Source organism: Carassius auratus, chromosome 1 (genome assembly GCF_003368295.1).
Source record: "Carassius auratus strain Wakin chromosome 1, ASM336829v1, whole genome shotgun sequence".
NCBI lineage: Eukaryota > Metazoa > Chordata > Actinopteri > Cypriniformes > Cyprinidae > Carassius > Carassius auratus.
The window spans coordinates 34088737-34110270 of record NC_039243.1 but is presented as its reverse complement, the minus strand read 5'-3'; the positions used below and the strand labels follow the sequence as shown (position 1 = coordinate 34110270).

Here is a 21534-nt window from a genome sequence, read left to right as displayed (position 1 = left end):
TTGGTGATGTTTGGTATTTGCACACAGTAAATCAGAGTCTGTGTTGATTTGGTGTGGGATACTGCAGTGTGGGGAACATTATCTTGTGCACTTTTGTTCGGAAAGTCTCGCAAAGTTTGATTGGATTCCATTTAGTTTTGGGTGAAACTGTTTTAAAAGCTGCCCAAAGGAAAGGTTTCCTGAACATCACTGTAAGATTTAGCATTTTTAATTCTCACTAAACATTCCAGAATGAGTTTCCTAATAAGTTGCTCATTGTCTTGATCCTACTGTAATGTTGCATGTGTAAATGTGTTTTTGTTTTGAAGATAACTCAAATTTGTATATTGTTGTTGTGATGCTTTTACGTGTTAAAATAAAAAGGGAAAAAAAATGACACCGGGCGATACTTCTAATCACACTTATACAGTTAAATGGCATAACTAGTAAATGTATCATCTGTTTCTTTTCCTAATTCAGGCATGTGAGTTTCCTGTCTCTGTGAAATTGTAATGCAAACCATCACAAGGGATAAAAAAGCGTGAAGAAAATACAGGGAAAAAAAAAAGCATTGTCAGTCCCATCTTCCCCTCGAATGCAGAAGTGTCAGAGGGAGAAGAGAGAGTCTCCCGGCGGCGTTGAGCTTTAAAGAGAGACTGAATCCCATGCGCTTGGTTAATGCGTGGAAAGGGTGTGTTTTGGGGGATGGATGGATTACTGAAGGCTGATGGGGAGACGCTGTTTGGGTTTTTAATTTTTGAAGATGTGGAAAAGGAAACACAGGGATTCTTTCCTCCTTGGAAACAACTGATGGGAAATATAACATTATTGATTGAACTAAACACTAACAACTAGTTCCAAGACAGCTTCTTCTTGGTGATTACATTCAGCTGCAAACTGCAACCCTGTTATTTATCCAAAATTCAAGAATTTTGCAATTTTGTCAAATGACCATGTCAAAAAAGTCACACAAATGGGGCGGATTATGTGATGCAAATGTAAAAAAATCATGCATTGTATTTTGAGGTCAAAGTATTAGAAAGGAATGATGAGGAAAAAAGAAAAAAAATCAAGAATCTACCCCGAAATCATAATTTGTGAGAAAAGTAATAAAGGTAATCGTTTTTTCTTTAGAAGTCATTTTAGCTGGAAACTGCAGTTTTGTTTATTTTGATGCAGAACCTTTATTTTTCAAATTATGATTATGCCTCAAAGTTTAGTAAACTGATTGCACACACACACACACACACACACAAAAACTGATCAGCTCAAATAAAATTTTGCTTTATCTCATGAGGTGAACTCCTTTAACTGACCAAGAAAAACCGCGTAAGTCTTTACGAGTGTCTGATGAGAAAACCCCTGTAACTGAGTCTGTGCAGGCTTCTCTGCTGCTCAGGAAACTGTGTTGTACAGGAATCATGATGTGTTTGAACAGGACTGCAAATCCCCTCGGCTCGTGATCACAAGGGCCATCAAGAAGATGATGCCACCACATCAGAGAGGGCTCTAATCCTCCTCTGTTCTTGAACCCGTTCACACACCTCCATTTCAAGTAGGTTCCCTGAAAACACACAGTCCTCCACTGAATAAAGAAATGAATACAGAAACGTGTCGTAAAAATCAACTGTTCATGGATTTTTTTTCTTCCACAGTAGCTGATCATATTAAAAATCTTCAAAATGTGCGGGACATCCTAAAAGTGTTTTTTACACTTACACCAACCCAAACAACCTCCAGTAATGCACTCTTTAACCTACAGAAAGGAAAGCCAAGACATTTCTCAAAAAGAAAAAGAGGGAATGAGAGTGTAAAGCTGGAGCATGCCCTCCTTTTTATTATTTATTTCCCATCTTTTCCGCAGCGCACGTATTGATGTGGAGAGAGCGGGGTGTGAGTGTGTGTCAGAATCATTTCCTGATGAAAGTGAGGAAGTGGAAGTAATCAGCAGATCTCTGATGCAGCACGACAGCACAAGCAGCAGAGCGAACACAAGATGCTGTTGTGTCTTCATACGTGGATGACTCAAATCATCAAGAGGTTAAAAGGTCAACAGTTCAAACATAATACAGCAGAACTGTAGTGTTTGATTCAAAACTGAGGACATTTTTTAGAATTGTTTTTGGGGCCTTTGAATATCTGTCAATGCTGGGCAAAAAATGGTCTTTGAGAGAACCACTGCTGTATTAGCTGTGTGTGTGTGTGTGTGTGTGTGTGTGTGTGTGTGTTTGTGTCAAAAGTGAAGAGTGTACTGTAAATGCAAGAAAGAGAGAGACCCAGCTCTCATGTGCTCACCTTTTTAACACACACTCATAGAACCAGTGCAATGGAGGAAGGAATATGCATTAGTATACGTTTCATACATACTAGGTGAGTTGTTATTTATTTTTGCTAAAGTACAGATTTTGTAAATTTATCGTGTAACTGATTTTGCAGTTTGAATACATGTAAATTTCAAAGAAACATATTTTTAAACTAAGATTTAATATATATTACTTTTATTACGGACAGTAAAAAAAGAAAAAGAAAAGAAATGCACTATACAGTCACATCCACAACACTTAAAAATGTCCATGAAATAGGAAATTCTTTGTTCCTGTCTTCATGCATGGCTTCTACTCTTCCTGTGGGCAGTGAAGGATGCTGTTACTAGGCAACAAGCATAACAATGATACAGGTGCTCAGTCTCGGGGGGTGGGTGGGGGGATTGTAATTCTTCTCTCTCTCTCTCTCTCTGTTTCTGCATTTCTTTCTGTCCTTTTTTAAGCACTTTCTGTGCACTGTTTGCTGCTCTTAATGTTCAGTTTTGAAAAAAAGAATTGCAAAATGTAAACAATCTCGCCTCATCTCCTCACACACACACACACGCACACACACACACACACACACACACACAGAACTATGCTATAGTGATGAATCTTATTACACTAAATGTTGACATCTTGTCAGTATTGTAAGCAAAGCAACGTGGTACAGCAGCACAAAACTAGCTTTCATCATGAAGAGTATAATAACGGCGTCTAGGTTTATCACTTCATAACTTTAATGAGACTCTCTCTTTCCATATAGACAGGTTTGTTGGTTTTAATGCAGCTGTTTTTATTTATTATGCTGCATTGTTCAGAAACAGCAGCTGAATTCACAAATAAAAGATTAAAAGGTGTTTTTTAAGGAGTTGTTATTACAGTGTAATTAAACATTGAATTACTAAGCAATACATGTACTGTGTGCATAAACACACATGCACACAGACATACACACGCAGAAACAGCAGCGTATACAAAACCACTCGCAAACAGAATCAATTATTGCACTTCTACCTTTTCATAGAAACTTTCAATTTGATAAACACACGAATGCTAAACATTATGTTTTACGTAAAGTAATTCTTCATCTTCGTTCACTCTAAACGTTCGAAATCACCCATGACAAAACCCATTTCTGTTGCAACAAACCACACACCAGTAAAACCTGTGAAAGCAGTTCCACCTTAAGAGCGGAACCTTAACAGATGATCTGGGTTATTTGTCTGCCAGTGAGCCGGCACTAATAGTCCGAGCAGATACTGAAGAGTAGCGCGGGGCTGTGGAGATCTATTAGAAATTCCCATCTACACGCCTCATACATACTGATTTCTGACACCAAGCAGCACTGAGAGCCCCACGGGAATCATATATTCAGCAGCGAGGAGGTCACACAGTGCATAGAGATTAACCAGACAGCCCCCTGTGTGTGTGTGTGTGTGTGTGTGTGTGTGTGTGTGTGTGTGTGAGAGTGTGTGTGTGTGCGTGTGTGTGTGCGTGTGCGTGTGCGTGTGCGTGTGCGTGTGTGTGTGTGTGTGTGTGTGTGTGTGTCTGTGTGTGTGTGTGTGTGTGTGTGTGTGTGTGTGAGAGTGTGTGTGTGTGTGTGTGTGTGGTGTGTGGTGTGTGTGTGTGTGTGTGTGTGTGTGTCTGTCTGTGTATGTGTGTGTGTGTGTGTGTGTGTGTGTGTGTGTGTGTGTGTGTCTGTGTGTGTGTGTCTGTGTGTGTGTGTGTGCGTGTGTGTGTGTGTGCACGCAAAACATGTTTGTTTCCATTCATTTGTCCTCGTCATCGAAGGTGAGCAACAGAAAAGTCAAGAGATTACATCTAATCAACAATCAGTGCCACAGACACACACAAACACACACTCACGCAAACAATAACTGACTCTTGAACACAATACTTCATATAGGAAGCATGAATGCACAGCCTAACATGTCTCTTTACATCCATACAGCACTTTGTGTAATCATTTGATCTTACATTGAAAAGTGTTCGTTTAACATTGATCTTACGAGGTTGATATATTGTAAAAATTAGCATGACGTGAAAAGTACAATTCATACAAATTAAAGTATTTTAATGTAAACGTGTTATATGTTCACACATGGATTTCTTTTATTTTAGTATTTATTAGTTTATATGTTTCAAAATATATTTTAAGGTCTGTCAATGTATTTTTGGCCATGTTTTGTATATACTATATATTTATTTTTTATTTCAATCTTCATATACCTTTTTCTGTGTGTGAACTGTGAAACATATATATATTAAGAAGCATGTGTGCAGATAAAAAGTCCCCGCGGGTTCTCAATTTAATGTAATTAAAGGTCAGAAAAAGTCTTCAATCTCTTAAATGGTATAACAAACATAGTAATGATCTTTTTAAACATCCAAAACGTAACACTAGAAATCACGAGACCCTAAAGAGATCCAACTGAAATGTTAGATCAGACAGTGGCATCAGTATAATGTATCAGTATATCAGAATGATTTCTGAAGATCATGTGACACTGAAGACTGGAGGAATGATGCTGAAAATACAGCGGAGCATCACAGAAATACATTATATATGTGCATTTTAAACATTGTTTTGGTGAAATCAGACGAACCGTCTAAGACAAGTTTGAAAAAGTAGGCTTTTTACATCAAATCAAAGGGTTTGATTGACAGTAGCAGTTGTAGAGGAGAAGTTGTTCAGAATGAGGAAATCTGACATTTGATATGAATATTGTGTGAAACCTCGCGTGACATTGAAACACAATAGCGCCACCTGGAGGATGATTCTTTCAAAATATCTTTAGAGACAAACAACATGGTTTTTCAGCCAAGTTTTGACTGTGCTTACAAAATAGAGGAAATGTGCATATCAAATATGATCCAGTAGTCTTTATAGGGTTAAGAGAAGGGCTCTCTCTAATTCTCAGCAGATGTTTAGTGCTGCTTCACAAGAGCTCACAGAAACACAAGATCTAATGAGCAGAGAAAGATAATGTCATCACAGCGCAGACAGACCGAAGATCTTCAAGCCTAACTAGAGATAAAATCAATTTCAAGAAAGAATTTGGTTTTGAGGTCAAGTGATCTAATTTGGTGCCTCTGGAAAACAGTGATTTCTGACATTGTGTATTATGTTGAAAATCAAAGCTTGTGGGGTTCATGCATTTCTGACACCTTCACAATCCGTTAAAACATATAGTCTAATTGAGTCAAATCATTCCATTTGAATTCACATAGTAACTTTGTGGCATATTTTCAATTAAAATATAGGCATATAAACTATGCTCATATCATATGCCTATAATACCTATGCATGTCAGTGTAGACTTTATTATGCCTGATGTGGCTCATAACAGGTGTTCCTTATTATGACTAAATAACTACTATGGAAAGATATGCACAATTCATCGCGAAATCTAAATGCATATATCAGCATGATTAGTTAGCTGTGCATCACATCTCTTTCAGAAATGCAGGCTAGGCCAACTTAACCATTCTTTCTGAAGAGCCTTAACTTCCAAAATGCCAGCATTTGCTTGAATGTTTCAGTCCGACAAATAAAACTCGTTCTCGTGATAGTTCTTGGAATTTGTAAAGCATCAGCAGAATCTCCCCAGTCTTCCTGATCAGCTGTGAGTGAGTCAGTGCGCATGCGCAGAACACGCTCGACTGCAGCACGCTGGCTGTGACGTTCATTACAGAGGCAAGTCCGAACATATATCTCCCGCAAGTAATAAATATCAGACGCCTCGCCTGTATAAAGAACAGATTTAACGCGTTTAGGAGGAGGCTTTTCCGTCCTGCGACAGAGAAAATTAAAGTACAATGTAAAGAGTGAGTATTTTGGCAGTAGCTGTCACCTGTCAAGGCGGAATTGTTGAGTGGATTGATGATGAAGATGATGAAGATGCACGACGCGGAGGAACTGACCAAAGCAGCCGCGACTGGAAGCACGGAGCGCGTTCGGGCTTTACTCTGCACCGGAGCGAGTGTGAACGGACTGAACCGGTTCGGAAGAAGCGCATTACAGGTGAGTGTTCAGACGAGAAGAAGAGGACGAATGCGTTCATCAGGCCGACTGCAGATATGACATATTTGATATAAAAATACAAAGACACTTAAAAAAAATATCTACAAAAGAGCAAATTAGTTTATTTGATTAAACAGACCAACTTTAGGATTTTGCTCAATTTTTTTTACGCACGGTTTAATAGGATTTAATTTCTAATTATGCCTTTTTTATTTATTTACTTGAATGTAGCTAATATTTAGACTAAATGCTGACATTTGCGCCATATTTAGATTATAATTCACGTTTGTATTAAAGCCTGCATGTAATTCGAATAACTTTTGACATGTTGCTGAAAAATCTATTTTTATTTATCAATTCGCACAATGTATTTGAATAGGCTAAATATTTCAATAATGTGTTATTTAGGTGTAGTGTAGCTATATGGAGGTGTCTGAGTCTGAAATATTATTTTCTCTTAAAAAACAACAAAAACACTATAAACGGCCAGACATGTTTAACCTCGTGAAAAAGACGAAAAAGTAGCTATACAATTTTTGTTGTTTTATTTCTCTTAAACGTAATACAGTTGTGACGTTTTAGCACCATTCTCACTCATAAAAGTCGATGTAATTTTGTAATATTCTGTGCTTCAAAGTAAGAAATGTATCCCTTTCTATTAATTGTAGCTACTTTGAAAGTCGGTCCATAAACGGAGTGTTTTAGCGTCGCATTAAGTCTAGACTTGGTTTGTTCCTCAACAGAATAACATCAGAAGACTTATGTTACTTCCTGTTGTGTTGTAGATATCATTGACGTTTAATATTCTGACATTAAATTATTAATAATACAACTTTTAATTCTTATTATATTTACTTATTATTAAGCTATAGCCTACTTATTATATCAAAATAATGACCCCATCATTCAACAGCCCGTCTCCGTGGGATAACTGATGTTTAAGGCAGATGCTAACACTCAATATATATATATATATATATATATATATATATATATATATATATAACAATATGTATTCTTCTGCACGCTGTCGTCGAATCTAATCTCTGTTCAGATGATGGTGTTAGAGCTCATGGTGCACTGATTCTGCACAGGATAGAAATGTAATACAAGAACAGAATCAAGACAACAAATTAGCACAAAACCAGTCATAATGGTCAATTTCTCGAAATTAAGATTTCTACATCATCTGAAGCTGAATAAATCATCTCTCCATTGATGTGTGGTTTGTTCGGAGGACAGTATTTGTCTGAGATACAACTCTTTGTAAATCTGGAATCTGAGGGAGCACAAAAATCGAAATATTGAGAAAATCATCTTTAAAGTTGTTCAGATGAAGCTCTTAGCAATGCATATTACTAATCAAAAATTAAGTTTTTATATATTTACGGTAGGAAACTTACAAAATATTTTAATGGAACATGATCTTTACTTAATATCCGAATGATTTTTGGCATAAAAGAAAAAAATCTATAATTTTGACCCGTGCTATGTATTCTACAAATATACGACCTAAGACTGCTTTTGTGCTGCAGGGACACATATATTCAGAAATGTAGATTGGATTAGACCTATGTATTTATTTTCAGGCTAATTGGTTAAGATAAGTGAAATATTTGAATCTTTTAACGGAATATGTTCATGATTATCACAAAGCGCACATGAAAACGCACTCAACTACAAACCAAAGTGTTTAGTCATTATAAGACAAGAAGATAAATGTTACAACATGAGCAGTTATATTATTTTATTAATTTATTTAATTTATCCGTGAATTGCTTCTTTGCTGTCCTAAATATGCACTACTATGTTCTTAACGAACCAAAAAAAATAAAAAAATAAAGTAATAATAATTTTTCCTAATTGATTGAAATGACTTTTGAAATAGACTATTTCTCGCAGGTGATGATGATGGGTAACACAGCTGTGGCTCGTCTGCTGCTGGAGCATGGAGCAGATCCTAATGTGTCTGATCCCGGGACCGGAAGCACCCCGTTACACGATGCAGCCAGATCCGGATTCACGGACACAGTGCGGCTCTTACTCCGCTTTAAGGCCGATCCCAGCGCAGTGGATCACCGCGGGATGAGAGCCGTGGATGTGTCCAGAAACACTGGACATCTGGACGTGGCTCAACTCCTCGACAGCATTTAAACGCTTTCATTTGTTTGTTTACATATTTATAACTTACTATGAGAGATTTATAGCTATACTTTAAAAGTAAAGGAATAAGCACAACAGTTAATGCACTTACATTGAGTAGGATATATATTTGTAATCCGTTTGCAATATTGTTTGTGGATTTATATGCTATTGGGAGCATTAAACATTTTAAGTGTCTTTAGTTTCCTTGTGAGTTTTTAATACATGCGGCATCACCGTGTCATAAGATAAAAGTCACACAGCATCAGCACACGGCTAACAGATCAAAAATATCATTTTACATATATGCAAAATGTTTGATATTAACTTAGCATGGTGAATTGTGTGACTAAATAGTCAAACTGAGAAAAGATAACGAAGGTTTCTGAGTTTGCGCTCAACGCAGCATTAATATGCGATTTACTGATATTTCTCAGTCCTCTCTCTCTCTCTGATCAATAAGTTATTTTCGTTCAGTTCTATGAAAAATGCAACTCTGTTCCGCCAGGCAAACTTTCAAACTCTTTTGTTCGTTATAACTCATAACACTCTTCTGTCGAGTAACGCCACAGAAATATTAATCTCGTGCGGACAGGAAAGTCCCGTATGTTGTTATTATTGATGCCAGTTTTTACGCAAAGTTTTTTTTTTATAACACAATTGTAACCTCCTGCTGCTGCATATAACCTGTTCGAAATACAGGTAAGTTCAGCTAAACAAACAAAATAAAAATATGGTATTTAAGCTTGATTTTGCATAGAGACAATTAATTTTTTATATGTGCAAACATTAAATAAAAGAGAACTTGTTAAATTTTGGTTGAGGCTTGCAACATGCAGTTGATCTGAGCTCAAGGAACAGAAAATAATTAGATCAGGAATAAGACTTTGAAAAGCAGAAATATTAATAAAGAAACACGACACAGAGATCTGTTTAGATCGCTTGAAGCAAAAACACTGAACAGAAATATGCAGGAGCATTGTTTGGTTCTTTTCCTGACAAGCAACCAAGGTTTACCAGGGTTTTCCAAGAAATATGCATCTGTTCTTCACAAAACTCTGGAACAGTAAGGTGCAGCTGATTCGAGATGAATAATAACCCACACAATCTGCAAAGGGAAAAACTGCAGACTTTTATTTCAAATCAAAAATACTTCCATTTCGATTTATATCCAAGGTACTTCATGTGAAACAACACTTCTGTTAGTATTAAAACGCACTGAAAAACAATGTGACAATCAAAAGATCCAGTCCTCTGGCACTGCTTCCATGCATCATACTAACTCTGTTTTAAACACTATTATGAGACTGATCAGATGGGAGCTGTTTACAGACACAGGGCTCTTCTCAGTGGACAGACGGGGGCTTCAGTGTTTGGGCAACATGACGGAAGACTGCGCCATCAGCTGAAACACAAACATCACGACACATAAAGCCTTTCAGCTCAGCACAGGTGTCATATACAAAACATAAACATATTTAAACAAGTCTGTCGTCTAGATCTGGAAGAGCTTTAACTCACTTTATGTGCATTTATTGTGCTCTCCCAGTCCATCTGACAGATCTGTGGGATCGCTGTGAGCAGGATGCTGCTCGCTTTATTTGCGTTCTCCTTCATGGTTTTCAGCACATTGTCCACACACACCTGGAATAAACATGAATAAAGTAGTTGAGTTTGGTTTATGCAGGTTATACAGGAAACAATACAAATAATGGCACATTAAAGCATGGATTTGACAAGAGATCTTGATTTATTTGGACATGACCGGCCAGTAAAAAGAACAATGCATTACGAACTTAAAATGATTGCATCTAAAATAATAATAATAATAATAAAAAAGTAGTATCATTGAGTCTTGCATTTGCCTCTGGTTCCTCAGACAGCACAGATAATGCTGTCATGCATCATGAATAACCTGTCACAAGATAAAACTGAAACTGGAAGACGTTTTACACACAAGCAACAGATGAACTATTGTCTCTGATTAATGGCAGACTTCGTCAGACATTTAGATGTCAAGAGTTGCATTGTGTGTTCAGATTCTGCAAAGGACAATAAATCTACAGCTAACCTTCTGAATCAAGACAGCTACCGGAGAGATCATGTGATCAAGAAAGAAAAGTGAACTACAATTTTTATCCCCAACGCTTGCCTTTAGAGGAATTGGTTGGTAGCCAAATTGTGTGTGTGTGTGTGTGTGTGTGACTGTGTGAGTCAGAGAGAGACTGAGAGTCCGGGAAAGAGACGGAAGGATGTGGTGACCGGGGAGAGAAAACCAAAGGTCAGCAGGAGAAACTTGGAAGGAGGACAAACAAAACAACGGGATTTTGCAAGAACTTGTGCCATATTATATATAGAAAAAAAATCTATAAATTAAGGTTAAATGTAACAGGAATATAGTTACTTTCTAGCTTTACATTTAATATTAGCCATGCATTAGTCATTTTTTCACTTTTTTTAGAGACTCATTGAAAAAACGACTTAACAAGAAGAATCAAGATGGAGAAGAGTGATAATGCATGACCTGTGCATCAGAGCATCAGAAGTGTGCAGCTGTGCATTTACAGCCAAAGACACGACTGACACCAACTCTGTGACCCTTTAACCTTCTGCTGATGTTTCCTCATTTTAGACTGGAATTTTTTATTTATTTGTGTGTGTGTTAAATTTTAAAAAGCACTACTTCATCGGAATGGTACAAAAGCAAAAAAATAAATGAATAAATCATGGACTTGATTAACTGGATTTAAATGGTCATAAAAAATAAATAATCACACTTGTGTTGTTCATGGTCAGAAATGACCGCCACTGGAAAAGAATGAGAAATATGCAAAAATACAGAGAATTGTGTGAGTGTACAATCTACAAATCATTCATGAAGCAGAAAAAAGTGCACACCAATTAAGGGGTGACACTGTTAAAAAGTCAAGAGTGCAAAACACACACACACACACAGTCATGCACGCACACACAAATACGGTCATGTAGGTAAACACATACAGTGTTCACACACACACACACACACACACTATGAGCTCACCGCCTCTTCGTGCTCTTTCCAGCAGTCATAATCAGTTGCCATGGCAATACTAGCATAGCACAGCCCGGCCTCCTTAGCGAGGACCACCTCAGGGACCGTGGTCATGTTGATGACATCAGCGCCCCACTGTCTGAACATCAGGCTCTCTGCCCGAGAGGAGAAGCGAGGACCCTCTATGGTCACCATCGTCCCTCGAGGGTGACACTTCACACCGAGTCCCTGAGCCACCTCCAGGAGCACCTGCAGGACCAGGTAAGACCAGGTGAGCCAGACAATATGAGACATCAGACAGAGAGCTGAGCGTCACTGACCTCTCTAGTCCTGCTGCAGAACGGGTCCGCCATGGGGATGTGACACACACCTGCGGGACTGCTGGGCTGACCGTCATAGAACGTCTGAACACGCTTCGCTGTCCTTCAGGTCAGCGTGGTGCCAGAAGAAGAAGAGGAGGAGATATGTGAATATGCACCAAACTCAAGAAGCAAGAACACAGCAGTCTGTACCCATGTCCTCGACTTCAGGGTGCTTCTTAAAATCATGCACACAGATCTTCACTTCTACACTCATCAGAGGGTTTTAGGTTTGATCATAATGCAATATCTCCAAAAGTGGGATTTTGAGCTGCCTCTAAAGACAAAAATGTTGTAATTTCCCATGTTCCCCTGGTCCTATGTTCTGCTCATTTATATTGCGTATATAAACACATGACAAAGCATGCTATGTTCCCAAGGTTTGGATTAAGGTTAGAATAATATAGGAACATACTAAATGTTATTAATTTGTATTACAATACTAGAAAGCGACAGAGTTGGAGAAAAAGAAACACATTTCAACACTCTTTAACACACCATTAATGCACATTGTGTGCAAACTGTGAGAAAGAAGGACTCTGATGACGAAGCTCTTCCACAAGTAAGTTTCAGCTCGTCTCGTCGTGAATCTTTGCTTTAATTAAATAAATAAATAAATGCCTTGAACAAAGTCTCTCTCATTGTCTGCTTCATACAGTATTGCTGAGCAGATCTGCATTTCCTCCAGTCGTGTAACTGAACACTAACCGATCAATAAACTGGTCAATCAGCACGATGTCCCCAGGCTGGATGTCCTCTCGGAGGGAACCACATGCTGTGGTCACTAACAGATGAGTGCAGCCCGCTTCCTTCAAGGCCCAAATATTGGCCTGGTAATTCACATTGGATGGCATTATGGTGTGCTGTCTCCCATGCCTTGCAGAGTTAAGACAAAATTCATAAAAACCAGCAGATATGTCAAGTCTAATTCAAAGCATTGTGTATGGTAGAGTATAATACTGTATAAACTCCCACCTTGCAAGAAGTACACAATCAACATTCTTTATTTTGCCCAAAATCAGAGCATCAGACGGCTGTCGAAAGAGAGGAGGAAACGAGAATAAATACATACACTTCTTCCTCTGTTTATCAGCTGTTAATATATTACGCTGAACGAGCGGTTCAAGACTCGAAGTTGTTCAAATGAAGTAGCAATGCAATGCAAAAATTACATTTTTAGATATTTATGGTAGGAAGTTTACAAATTATCTTCATGGAACATGATCTTTGCTTAATATCCTAATGATTTTTGACATAAAAGAGAGAGACTTGATTTATTTCTCTCCTGTAATCATTCACTCACCTTTCCAAACGGAGTGACTACGTACCGCTCCGTTCTGCCCTCCAGAATATCCGGATCATCCAGACCAGATCCTCCAATTATTCCTATCTATGAGAACATGACAGATTACAGATGGGTTCGCACACTCACTAATATTTAAGAGAGACGTGAATTATGGAATTATGTAAAAAAAAATTTGTTCTAAGTTTCGATCGAGGATCTGTTAGAAAGTCACTTCACAGTGATTTCATTATTTCAACATGTCAAGCCAAATACAGGACAGTCATCATGTGTTTCATAAGTTTTAGATCATATTTTATTGACAAACTGTCACAATGAAACGTCTTTGATACAAAATGAATAAACTGAAGAAAGTATCATCTACACAATGTTACAATTATGTCACATCCACAGAAGTTTAACCTATAGAGCATAGATCCTCCTCGAACCCCGACACTTTTCTGTAGAGGACTTTATATTTGAGTCAATTTCTTTGAGACCACTGTTTTAGCTGGATGTCCTGTACGGAGCACACTTTCCAAGAGGTTTGATCACAAACACTCCCTCTGCTTGCTCTTTAAATATTACTGATATTGACAGATTGATCGGATTTAGCACTCTTCTTTTAATCATCATTTAATTGATCTGTTTAATTAATCTGGCTAATTTTCAAAATAAACATCTAAGAACAAATGTTAAAGGGTTTCAAATCAGAGTAGCCTACGACTTTTTGTTATGAAACTGGGTGTAATTTGCATGCATGTCTTATAGGACAAACATGTTAATCAGGCATTATGGGAAAACGCAGCAAGAAATTATAAATCAATATTCCTATGAAATATGAGATATTCTTATGAAAATATTTTCTTATGAAAGTTATTACATAACATGTAAAAACATAGGGGAAAAAACCGTCATATGTATATATATATTTTTTTCTCTCCACAAGTTTCCTATGCTGCAACCAATGTAATAACATAAAAATAATAATGACGGAACATGTGTCACTCCCTGGTGCTGACGAGGAACCGCCTGAGCGCCCCCTGGAGGACAGCTCGAGTTATGACCGATAGCGGTTAACGTGATGATGACGTTTTTTTTAATGCTCTACAGTACGAAAAGGCTGTAGCCGTTGGAAGAAAAGAACCCTATCCATCCTAATACTATACATAAATATAATATATATTTCCTTAATCTATATTTCAGAACCCTAGCAATTCAACACTTGCTTAGTGACGTGTTGACGTGTAAACACTGCAGTGTTCCACCTCCTGAACTATATTCTCACATAACCCATGTGTTCACCCGTATTGTTTCATCATAATAATGTTACAATTACCTTTACGTGACCGTCTGACGCCATTCTGTTTCACGTGTTTTTAGAAATGTAACATCAGCTTCCTGGTTCTTTCTTGTTTGATGGCGCCGCGCGGAAGAGAGAAGCGCAGTAGCGCCACCTATGTATCATCAGTTATATTGTGAATATTACCATTTAAAATAACTACTTTCTATTTGAATACGTTTTAAAACTGCAATTTATTTCTGTGATGTGCAGCTGTATTTTCAGCATCATTACTCCAGTCTCCAGTGTCACATGATCTTCAGAAATCAGAATCATATGATGATTTACTCTTACATTTATTATTGTTGTGTTGAAAACAGCGGAGTAGTTTTTCAGGATTCTTTGATGACTAGAAAGTTCAGAAGAACAGCAATTATCTTGAAATAGAAATCTTTTGTAACATTATAAATGTCTTTATCATCAGTATTTAGCATCCTTGCTAAATAAAATTATAAATTTTTTATAATTTTACAATAAATGATACTTACTCCAAGCTTTTGAATGGTAGGGTGTATAATATTACAAAATCTTTTTAGTTCAGATAAATCCTGATCTTTGGATCTTTCTAAGAATCCTGATGAACTCATTTTGCTGCATTTCAGATCAAATAAATGCAGGCTTGATGAGCAGAACATATTTTTCTAATTGCATTTTACATTCAACAATAGTTTGTACAATATGTACTATCAAGAAAAAACATACCTGAATGAAAAAAAAATTAGGCCTATTTATTTTTGGCATCAATGTATTAATTCAATTTAAAAATTTCAGTGCATTTTCTGAAAATGTTTTAGAAATCTGAGGAAGTACACAGAGTTCATGCATCATATAAAAAAAAGGATTAATGAATACCAGCATGAACCTGATTTCAGACTGTTTTAAGCCAATGCACATACACACACACACACACACAAAACCCTGCACACAAAAGAACACATTAAATAATGCTTTCAGTAAATAAAGACACTATTATGATCCTTTTATTAATTTGCGACAATTTCTTAAATTAGTGACTGTTAATTTGCTTGCATAGGGGAGTTTGAAATTAATACATTTCCAAAATCACAAATGCAAATATATCGAATACAAAAGTTTGAACTCCAAATCAAAATCACATTTAAAAATCTCTTCTCCATTTATAAAACACTGGAAACACATGTGGGCATTACAGTAGTCTCTGTCTTGATTTGCCACAAATTGAGATAAACTCAGAATCACACTGGCATTAATCTGTCTGGGGGACGATTCCCTGCATCACACACAGAACTCCATTCAGCTCCAGCAGCTGAGTCTTGCTCCACGTCTAGCGGCTGAGAGTCTGTGGCTCTGTGTGCGATCGTGACTGTGGAGTCAGCTGCACTGATATTCCTGGCTGAGGGTTCACTGGGGTCAGCTTCGTCACTGTCACTAGGAATTGTAATGAAAACTGGGCTGTTTTTTCCCAACCTCTTCTCACCACTGAGTTTCCTGCTCTTCCTCTTGTTTTTCTTCTTATTCTTCTTCTTCTTGTGATGTTTCCGACCGTGACCCTCAGATCTGTCATCTATGCTTGGACTCCTACTTTTCCTCTTGAACTTTTTGTGCTTCTTGGTTTTCTTTTTTGCGCCATCATCAATAGAATCGGTGACCAATTGACTAGAACTTTTCCTTGAGGGTTCCTCATGATGCTTCATTTTGTATTTCTTTTTCCTTCCATGATCATCATGATGTGATGTCTGATGTGAGCTGGAGTTGATTCTAGAATTACTCCTCGAGTGACGGTTGGTAGAGTTGATTCTAGAATTACTCCTAGAATTACTTCTGTCCTGACGGTTGGAAGAGTTGATTCTAGAATTACTCCTAGAATTACTTCTGTCCTGACGGTTGGAAGAGTTGATTCTAGAATTACTCCTAGAATTACTTCTGTCCTGACGGTTGGAAGAGTTGATTCTAGAATTACTCCTAGAATTACTTCTGTCCTGACGGTTGGAAGAGTTGATTCTAGAATTACTCCTAGAATTACTTCTGTCCTGACGGTTGGAAGAGTTGATTCTAGAATTACTCCTTGAGTGACGGTTGGAAGAGTTGATTCTAGAATTACTCCTAGAATTACTTCTGTCCTGACGGTTGGAAGAGTTGATTCTAGAATTGCTCCTCGAGCGACGGTTGGAAGAGTTGATTCTAGAATTACTCCTGTCCTGACGGTTGGAAGAGTTGATTCTAGAATTACTCATAGAATTACTTCTGTCCTGACGGTTGGAAGAGTTGATTCTAGAATTACTCCTTGAGTGACGGTTGGAAGAGTTGATTCTAGAATTACTCCTAGAATTACTTCTGTCCTGACGGTTGGAAGAGTTGATTCTAGAATTGCTCCTCGAGCGACGGTTGGAAGAGTTGATTCTAGAATTACTCATAGAATTACTTCTGTCCTGACGGTTGGAAGAGTTCATTCTAGAATTACTCCTTGAGTGACGGTTGGAAGAGTTGATTCTAGAATTACTCCTAGAATTACTTCTGTCCTGACGGTTGGAAGAGTTGATTCTAGAATTACTCCTCGAGCGTCTTCTTTCCTGACGGTCCCTGCTTCGTCTTTTACGATGCGATTGAGAACGAGAGCGATGTACACTTCTGTAATGGCTGGTGTAGGATGAGCATGTCTCTGTGTAGCATCTCCCGCTGCGGTCTCTTTGACTGTAATGGCTATACGAGGAGTGGAAACTTGACTCATTTTCTCGTCTCCGCTTATGCTTGCTCTTTTTAGACAATTGGTGTTCCCTGCCATGAGAGGAGGAGTGAGTCCTAGTGCTGCGTGACGATCGATTTCTAGATCCCGACAGCTGTCTCTCATGATGCCTTTCACCAGATTTATCTTCTCTGGAGCGAGACGAGGTGTTCCTCTGAGTGTCAGCGGGAGTCAGATCAGGGCTCTGTGGCTCAGCGTTCTGCTCAGATGGTTCTGAATCAGAGGAAAGCAGGACCAGTTCCGGTGTCCTTTCTAAAGCTGGCTTAACATATCCAACAATCACACAGTCTTCATCACTGCCAGAGGAAGGCTCCTCTTCTAAAGTGCCAGGATCTCCCAGACGGTCCTGATGTGGCACAGCAGTAACAGACTCTACTGCTTCCCCTACGCTACTATCAGAATCCGAGTCCCTCACATGGAAAGGCAGCACCTGAGAGGTCTCTGAGGAGTAGGATGGCCCTGGGGTCTCATCATCCCACGGGGCTTGGCTTAAGGTCACACTAGGAGTGCCATAATCCTGGGACCCTGACACTAATGCATCGCTCTCGTCCTCAGAGATCGAGATCACAGAGGTTTCCGAGCGGCTGATCTCGCCGGAGGCCTGAGGCAAGTCGTAAACGGCGCGCTGGTCATACGCCTCCATGTTGAACGGGGACCGAGCGAAGCTAAGGAACTCGTGCAGGAAGTGCTCTGTATGGGTTAACAGGAAGGGCCGGAGCTCATGCAGAACAGGCTGCTCGTCCAAGTTATGCCGAGTGATCAGAGTCATGATGATGTGCTGCACTATGTTTGCTAGCGACCCGTGAGAACCGTACAGGACAGTCAGCTCTCGTTTCACCCAAGGCACAAGCCTGTGGAGACAAGCAGGATTTCTCCTGAAGAACTCTGCAGAAGTCTCCCTGCTGCGTCCGCCGTCCTCCACGTTCTGGACTCGCACGCCTCTCCTGTACAAAGCCCGTCTGAATTTAACCGCTTGCTGTTCCTGAAGACTTCGCAGAGACCTTCCCTCTCTCTCTCTCCGCTGTCTCTCCTCTGCTAACCTCCTCAACATGCTGTGGAGATCTCTATTGTGCCGCTGAGGAACAGACCCTCTCAGGCCCTCGAATAAGACCCCGTGGTCAGGAGGGGACGAGGTTCTCCTCGGCGCTGGTCTGCGCTCGCCGGTGAGCGTGGTGCGATACCGGAATCTCTGGCCTGCCATGTTCCCAAACGAGCCATTTTCGGTTGGTCGCAGGTCGAACTTCTGGTAGTTATCTTCGGACTTTATGGTGTGATAAATTGAATTAAACGGCTGCTTGCATAAAGGGCACTCGGCTTTGTTCTTCGACCACTCGCGGATGCAGCAGAAGCAGAACTTATGCAGACACACATCAAGGTACGATATGTTTTTGTAGTGATCCAGACATATCGGGCACTTGGATTCTGGAGACGCTCCTTTTGATATAGTGTTTAACACAACACCCGATGGACGCTCCTTCATCTGCGGTGATGCCATGATCTGACGGAAGAAAGGTTTTAATTATTAGGCTACTTGTTTTCAGCATTTGTGTAAAATGATAACGTTTAATAACATTAGAAAAAAAAAATTACTTAAAAATGTTCAGGTGACTGAAGTAAATACAGTGTAAACACTATTTAATAATGTAAACACTATTTACGCGATCGAGTTTGCTCATATTATTAATTTTGCTCACGCTTTATTTTAAGATGTTCTTGTTACAGTGTAATTATACATTTACGTACTGAATAATATTGATTAACTACATGTACTTACTATATGGTTATGGTTTGGCTTAGTGTTACTTGCGTTGAATTATGCATAATTAATTATTACAAAAAGGGTAAGTACATGTAACAAGGACACCTTAAAATAAAGTGTTACCTTTAATAGTAAGCTACTTTCTGACAGGAGTAACGTTACACTGGTATTTTACAATGTTAACAGAATGTAAACAAAACTATGCAGTATCATACTATTATTATTTTAGCACAATAAACACATTTCTATAATAAACAGAAACCCATAAAAAAAACACCTCATTCAAAATGATTTTATCTTACTGTTTCATGTATTTGTTGAGACTTTGGGAGTAAGTTACTCGGATCCTCATTTGACTTTATCTGACACAAACAAAAGGACATTTACAATTTTAAAAACGCTTTACAGAATCCACAAAAACATGTTGAGTTGAATCTCATGTAACTTACTGCCTTATAAACCAGAGACGCTTCAAAGAACAGTTAAAGATGATAATTCAGGAGCCAGTAAGACTTTATTTCTCCGAGTGTAAATATTAAATGCGTTTAATAACGACTAGAACCGACACGACTTCTCTCTCGGGCGGCTGATCGTGACGTAACAAAACAAGAACATCTCGGAAGTGACATGCGTTCAAAACTTTCGGAACTTCCGGTTTTCCACTTCAGAATAAAAGCCCTTCAACCGTTAATAAAACTTGAACCGTTATGTATCAGAGAAGCAGTTCCTTCTTGATATGGTTTATGAAATCAATTTCATAAGTTTAAAATACTAAAACACAGTTCTGAGAATTGCTGTTTAAAATAGCAACGGCATATCTTGAGGAGCATTTAATTATTCTAATATTCAAACAAGTAGAATTTAATAGTTCACTGTTTTAAATGATTTGTCTTTGTGTGACATAAGAAACATCAACCTGTTTGAGCTTTAATTGAAGCATGACAATGATCAGCCAAAGCACAGAGATATTTGGTGTTATATTTGATCTTAAACACAAGCTGACATTCTTTGACACAAGAAAGTAATTTTATTACACAACTGGAACAGCAGTTCATTCACAAAAACACTTCTAGAATATAAATCACAACATGTAACAAAAATGAATTATTCTGTAATAATAAATCATGTAATAAAAATTATCCAACGTACATTTCTGGTCACTTTTGTTGTAAGCTCAGTATTATGCACGTGTATTTTTATGCAAGATTAACAACAGATAACAGCTTGTATAAGGCTTATCACTTTTGACCGACAGGTGGGGTTGTAATCAAATTATCTTGGTGTGTTCTGTACGTGTGAGGTGATAATGACAGACACAGAGTTTGTTGCCATTATGTCAAAGCTTCGCAAAGATATAGCCCCAGACTAAGTTTGGCACCATGTTTAAAATTTGTAACGATGCTGTATGAAAACGGTTTTGTCAATCGACACAAAATCCATATCTTTTTGTCAGCACAGTCTGACGATCATCTGACTAAATTTTACTGAAAATCGGACCAACAGTTGAGGGGGGTTTAGAAAAAGTATATTTTTAACATAAGTCAAAAAGGCCGACAGGGAGTTCAGATTTCCTAAGCGAAAATTGGTGTATGTTATAGGCACAACCCAAGTTTCATTTCAATAGCCTTTTGCAATCAAAAGTTATTATCATTTTTGGAAATTTCATAATTAAAGGTAAAGTAATGGTTTATTACTCTTGGCCAATAGGTGGCGCTGTTAACAAAATGACGTGCTATGATCAGTGTGATGTGACAATGGCAGACACAAAGTGAGAGACTTTGGAGAGATCCTCAGATGCAGTTTGGCATCTTTCCAGCAAATTCATTCATGCGCTAAACTAAAACTGTTTCACATATCAACACCAAATCCATAACTTTTTGCCAGCTTGGTCTGAAGATGATCCGAGCCAAATTTGGTGAAAATCAGACCAACAATCTATGATCAACGATTTTTTAGTACCATGAGGGTATGGATCAGATGGTGGATCAGCACCTAGAAAAGACCTCTACTGCCCTGAAAGACAGCGGAGACCAGGACAACTAGATACAGATCCCCTGTAAAGACCTCGTCTCAGAGGACCACCAGGACAAGACCACAGGAAACAGATGATTCTTCTGCACAATCTGACTTTGCTGCAGTCTGGAATTGAACTACTGGTTTCGTCTGGTCAGAGGAGAACTGACCCCCAACTGAGCCTGGTTTCTCCCAAGGTTTTTTTCTCCATTCTGTCACCGATGGAGTTTCGGTTCCTTGCCGCTGTCGCCTCTGGCTTGCTTAGTTGGGGTCACTTCATCTACAGCGATATCATTGACTTGATTGCAAATTAATGCACAGACATGATTTAAACTGAACAGAGATGACGACATCACTAAATTCAATGATGAACTGCATTTTGCATTATTAACACACTGTTTTCCTAATGAATGTTGTTCAGTTGCTTTGACGCAATGTATTTTGTTTAAAGCACTATATAAATAAAGGTGACTTGACTTGACAATGTTAAGCAGTTGTGGTCGTGCTGTGACAGCGCTCGTGTCCTTTTGTAGACATTTTACGGTCAACTCTGGAGTAAAAGGTGGAACAACTTG

At 38.5% G+C, this 21534-nt stretch overlaps 3 protein-coding genes across 3 annotated transcripts; 1 reads left to right on the top strand and 2 right to left on the bottom strand.

Moving 5' to 3' along the window:
* Nucleotides 1-5950: 5950 nt before the first annotated feature.
* On the top strand, nt 5951-8649 carry LOC113105376 (cyclin-dependent kinase 4 inhibitor B-like). The gene is made up of 2 exons (XM_026266444.1): nt 5951-6309; nt 8212-8649. The coding sequence occupies exons 1-2, from the start codon at nt 6169-6171 to the stop codon at nt 8461-8463; spliced, it is 393 nt and encodes a 130-aa protein (XP_026122229.1). The 5' UTR covers nt 5951-6168; the 3' UTR covers nt 8464-8649.
* A 951-nt stretch (nt 8650-9600) lies between these two features.
* LOC113105281 (S-methyl-5'-thioadenosine phosphorylase-like) lies at nt 9601-14553 on the bottom strand. Its single transcript, XM_026266359.1, has 8 exons — nt 14463-14553; nt 13145-13231; nt 12817-12875; nt 12550-12717; nt 11803-11905; nt 11492-11731; nt 9973-10095; nt 9601-9856 (listed from the first exon to the last, which is right to left on the bottom strand). Exons 1-8 carry the CDS (start codon nt 14484-14486, stop codon nt 9818-9820), a joined length of 843 nt encoding a protein of 280 aa, XP_026122144.1. The 5' UTR covers nt 14487-14553; the 3' UTR covers nt 9601-9817.
* A 919-nt stretch (nt 14554-15472) lies between these two features.
* LOC113108583 (E3 ubiquitin-protein ligase Topors-like) lies at nt 15473-19537 on the bottom strand. Its single transcript, XM_026271787.1, has 3 exons — nt 19396-19537; nt 19249-19308; nt 15473-18685 (listed from the first exon to the last, which is right to left on the bottom strand). The coding sequence occupies exon 3, from the start codon at nt 18680-18682 to the stop codon at nt 15680-15682; it is 3003 nt and encodes a 1000-aa protein (XP_026127572.1). The 5' UTR covers nt 18683-18685; nt 19249-19308; nt 19396-19537; the 3' UTR covers nt 15473-15679.
* Between the last annotated feature and the right edge of the window lie 1997 nt (nt 19538-21534).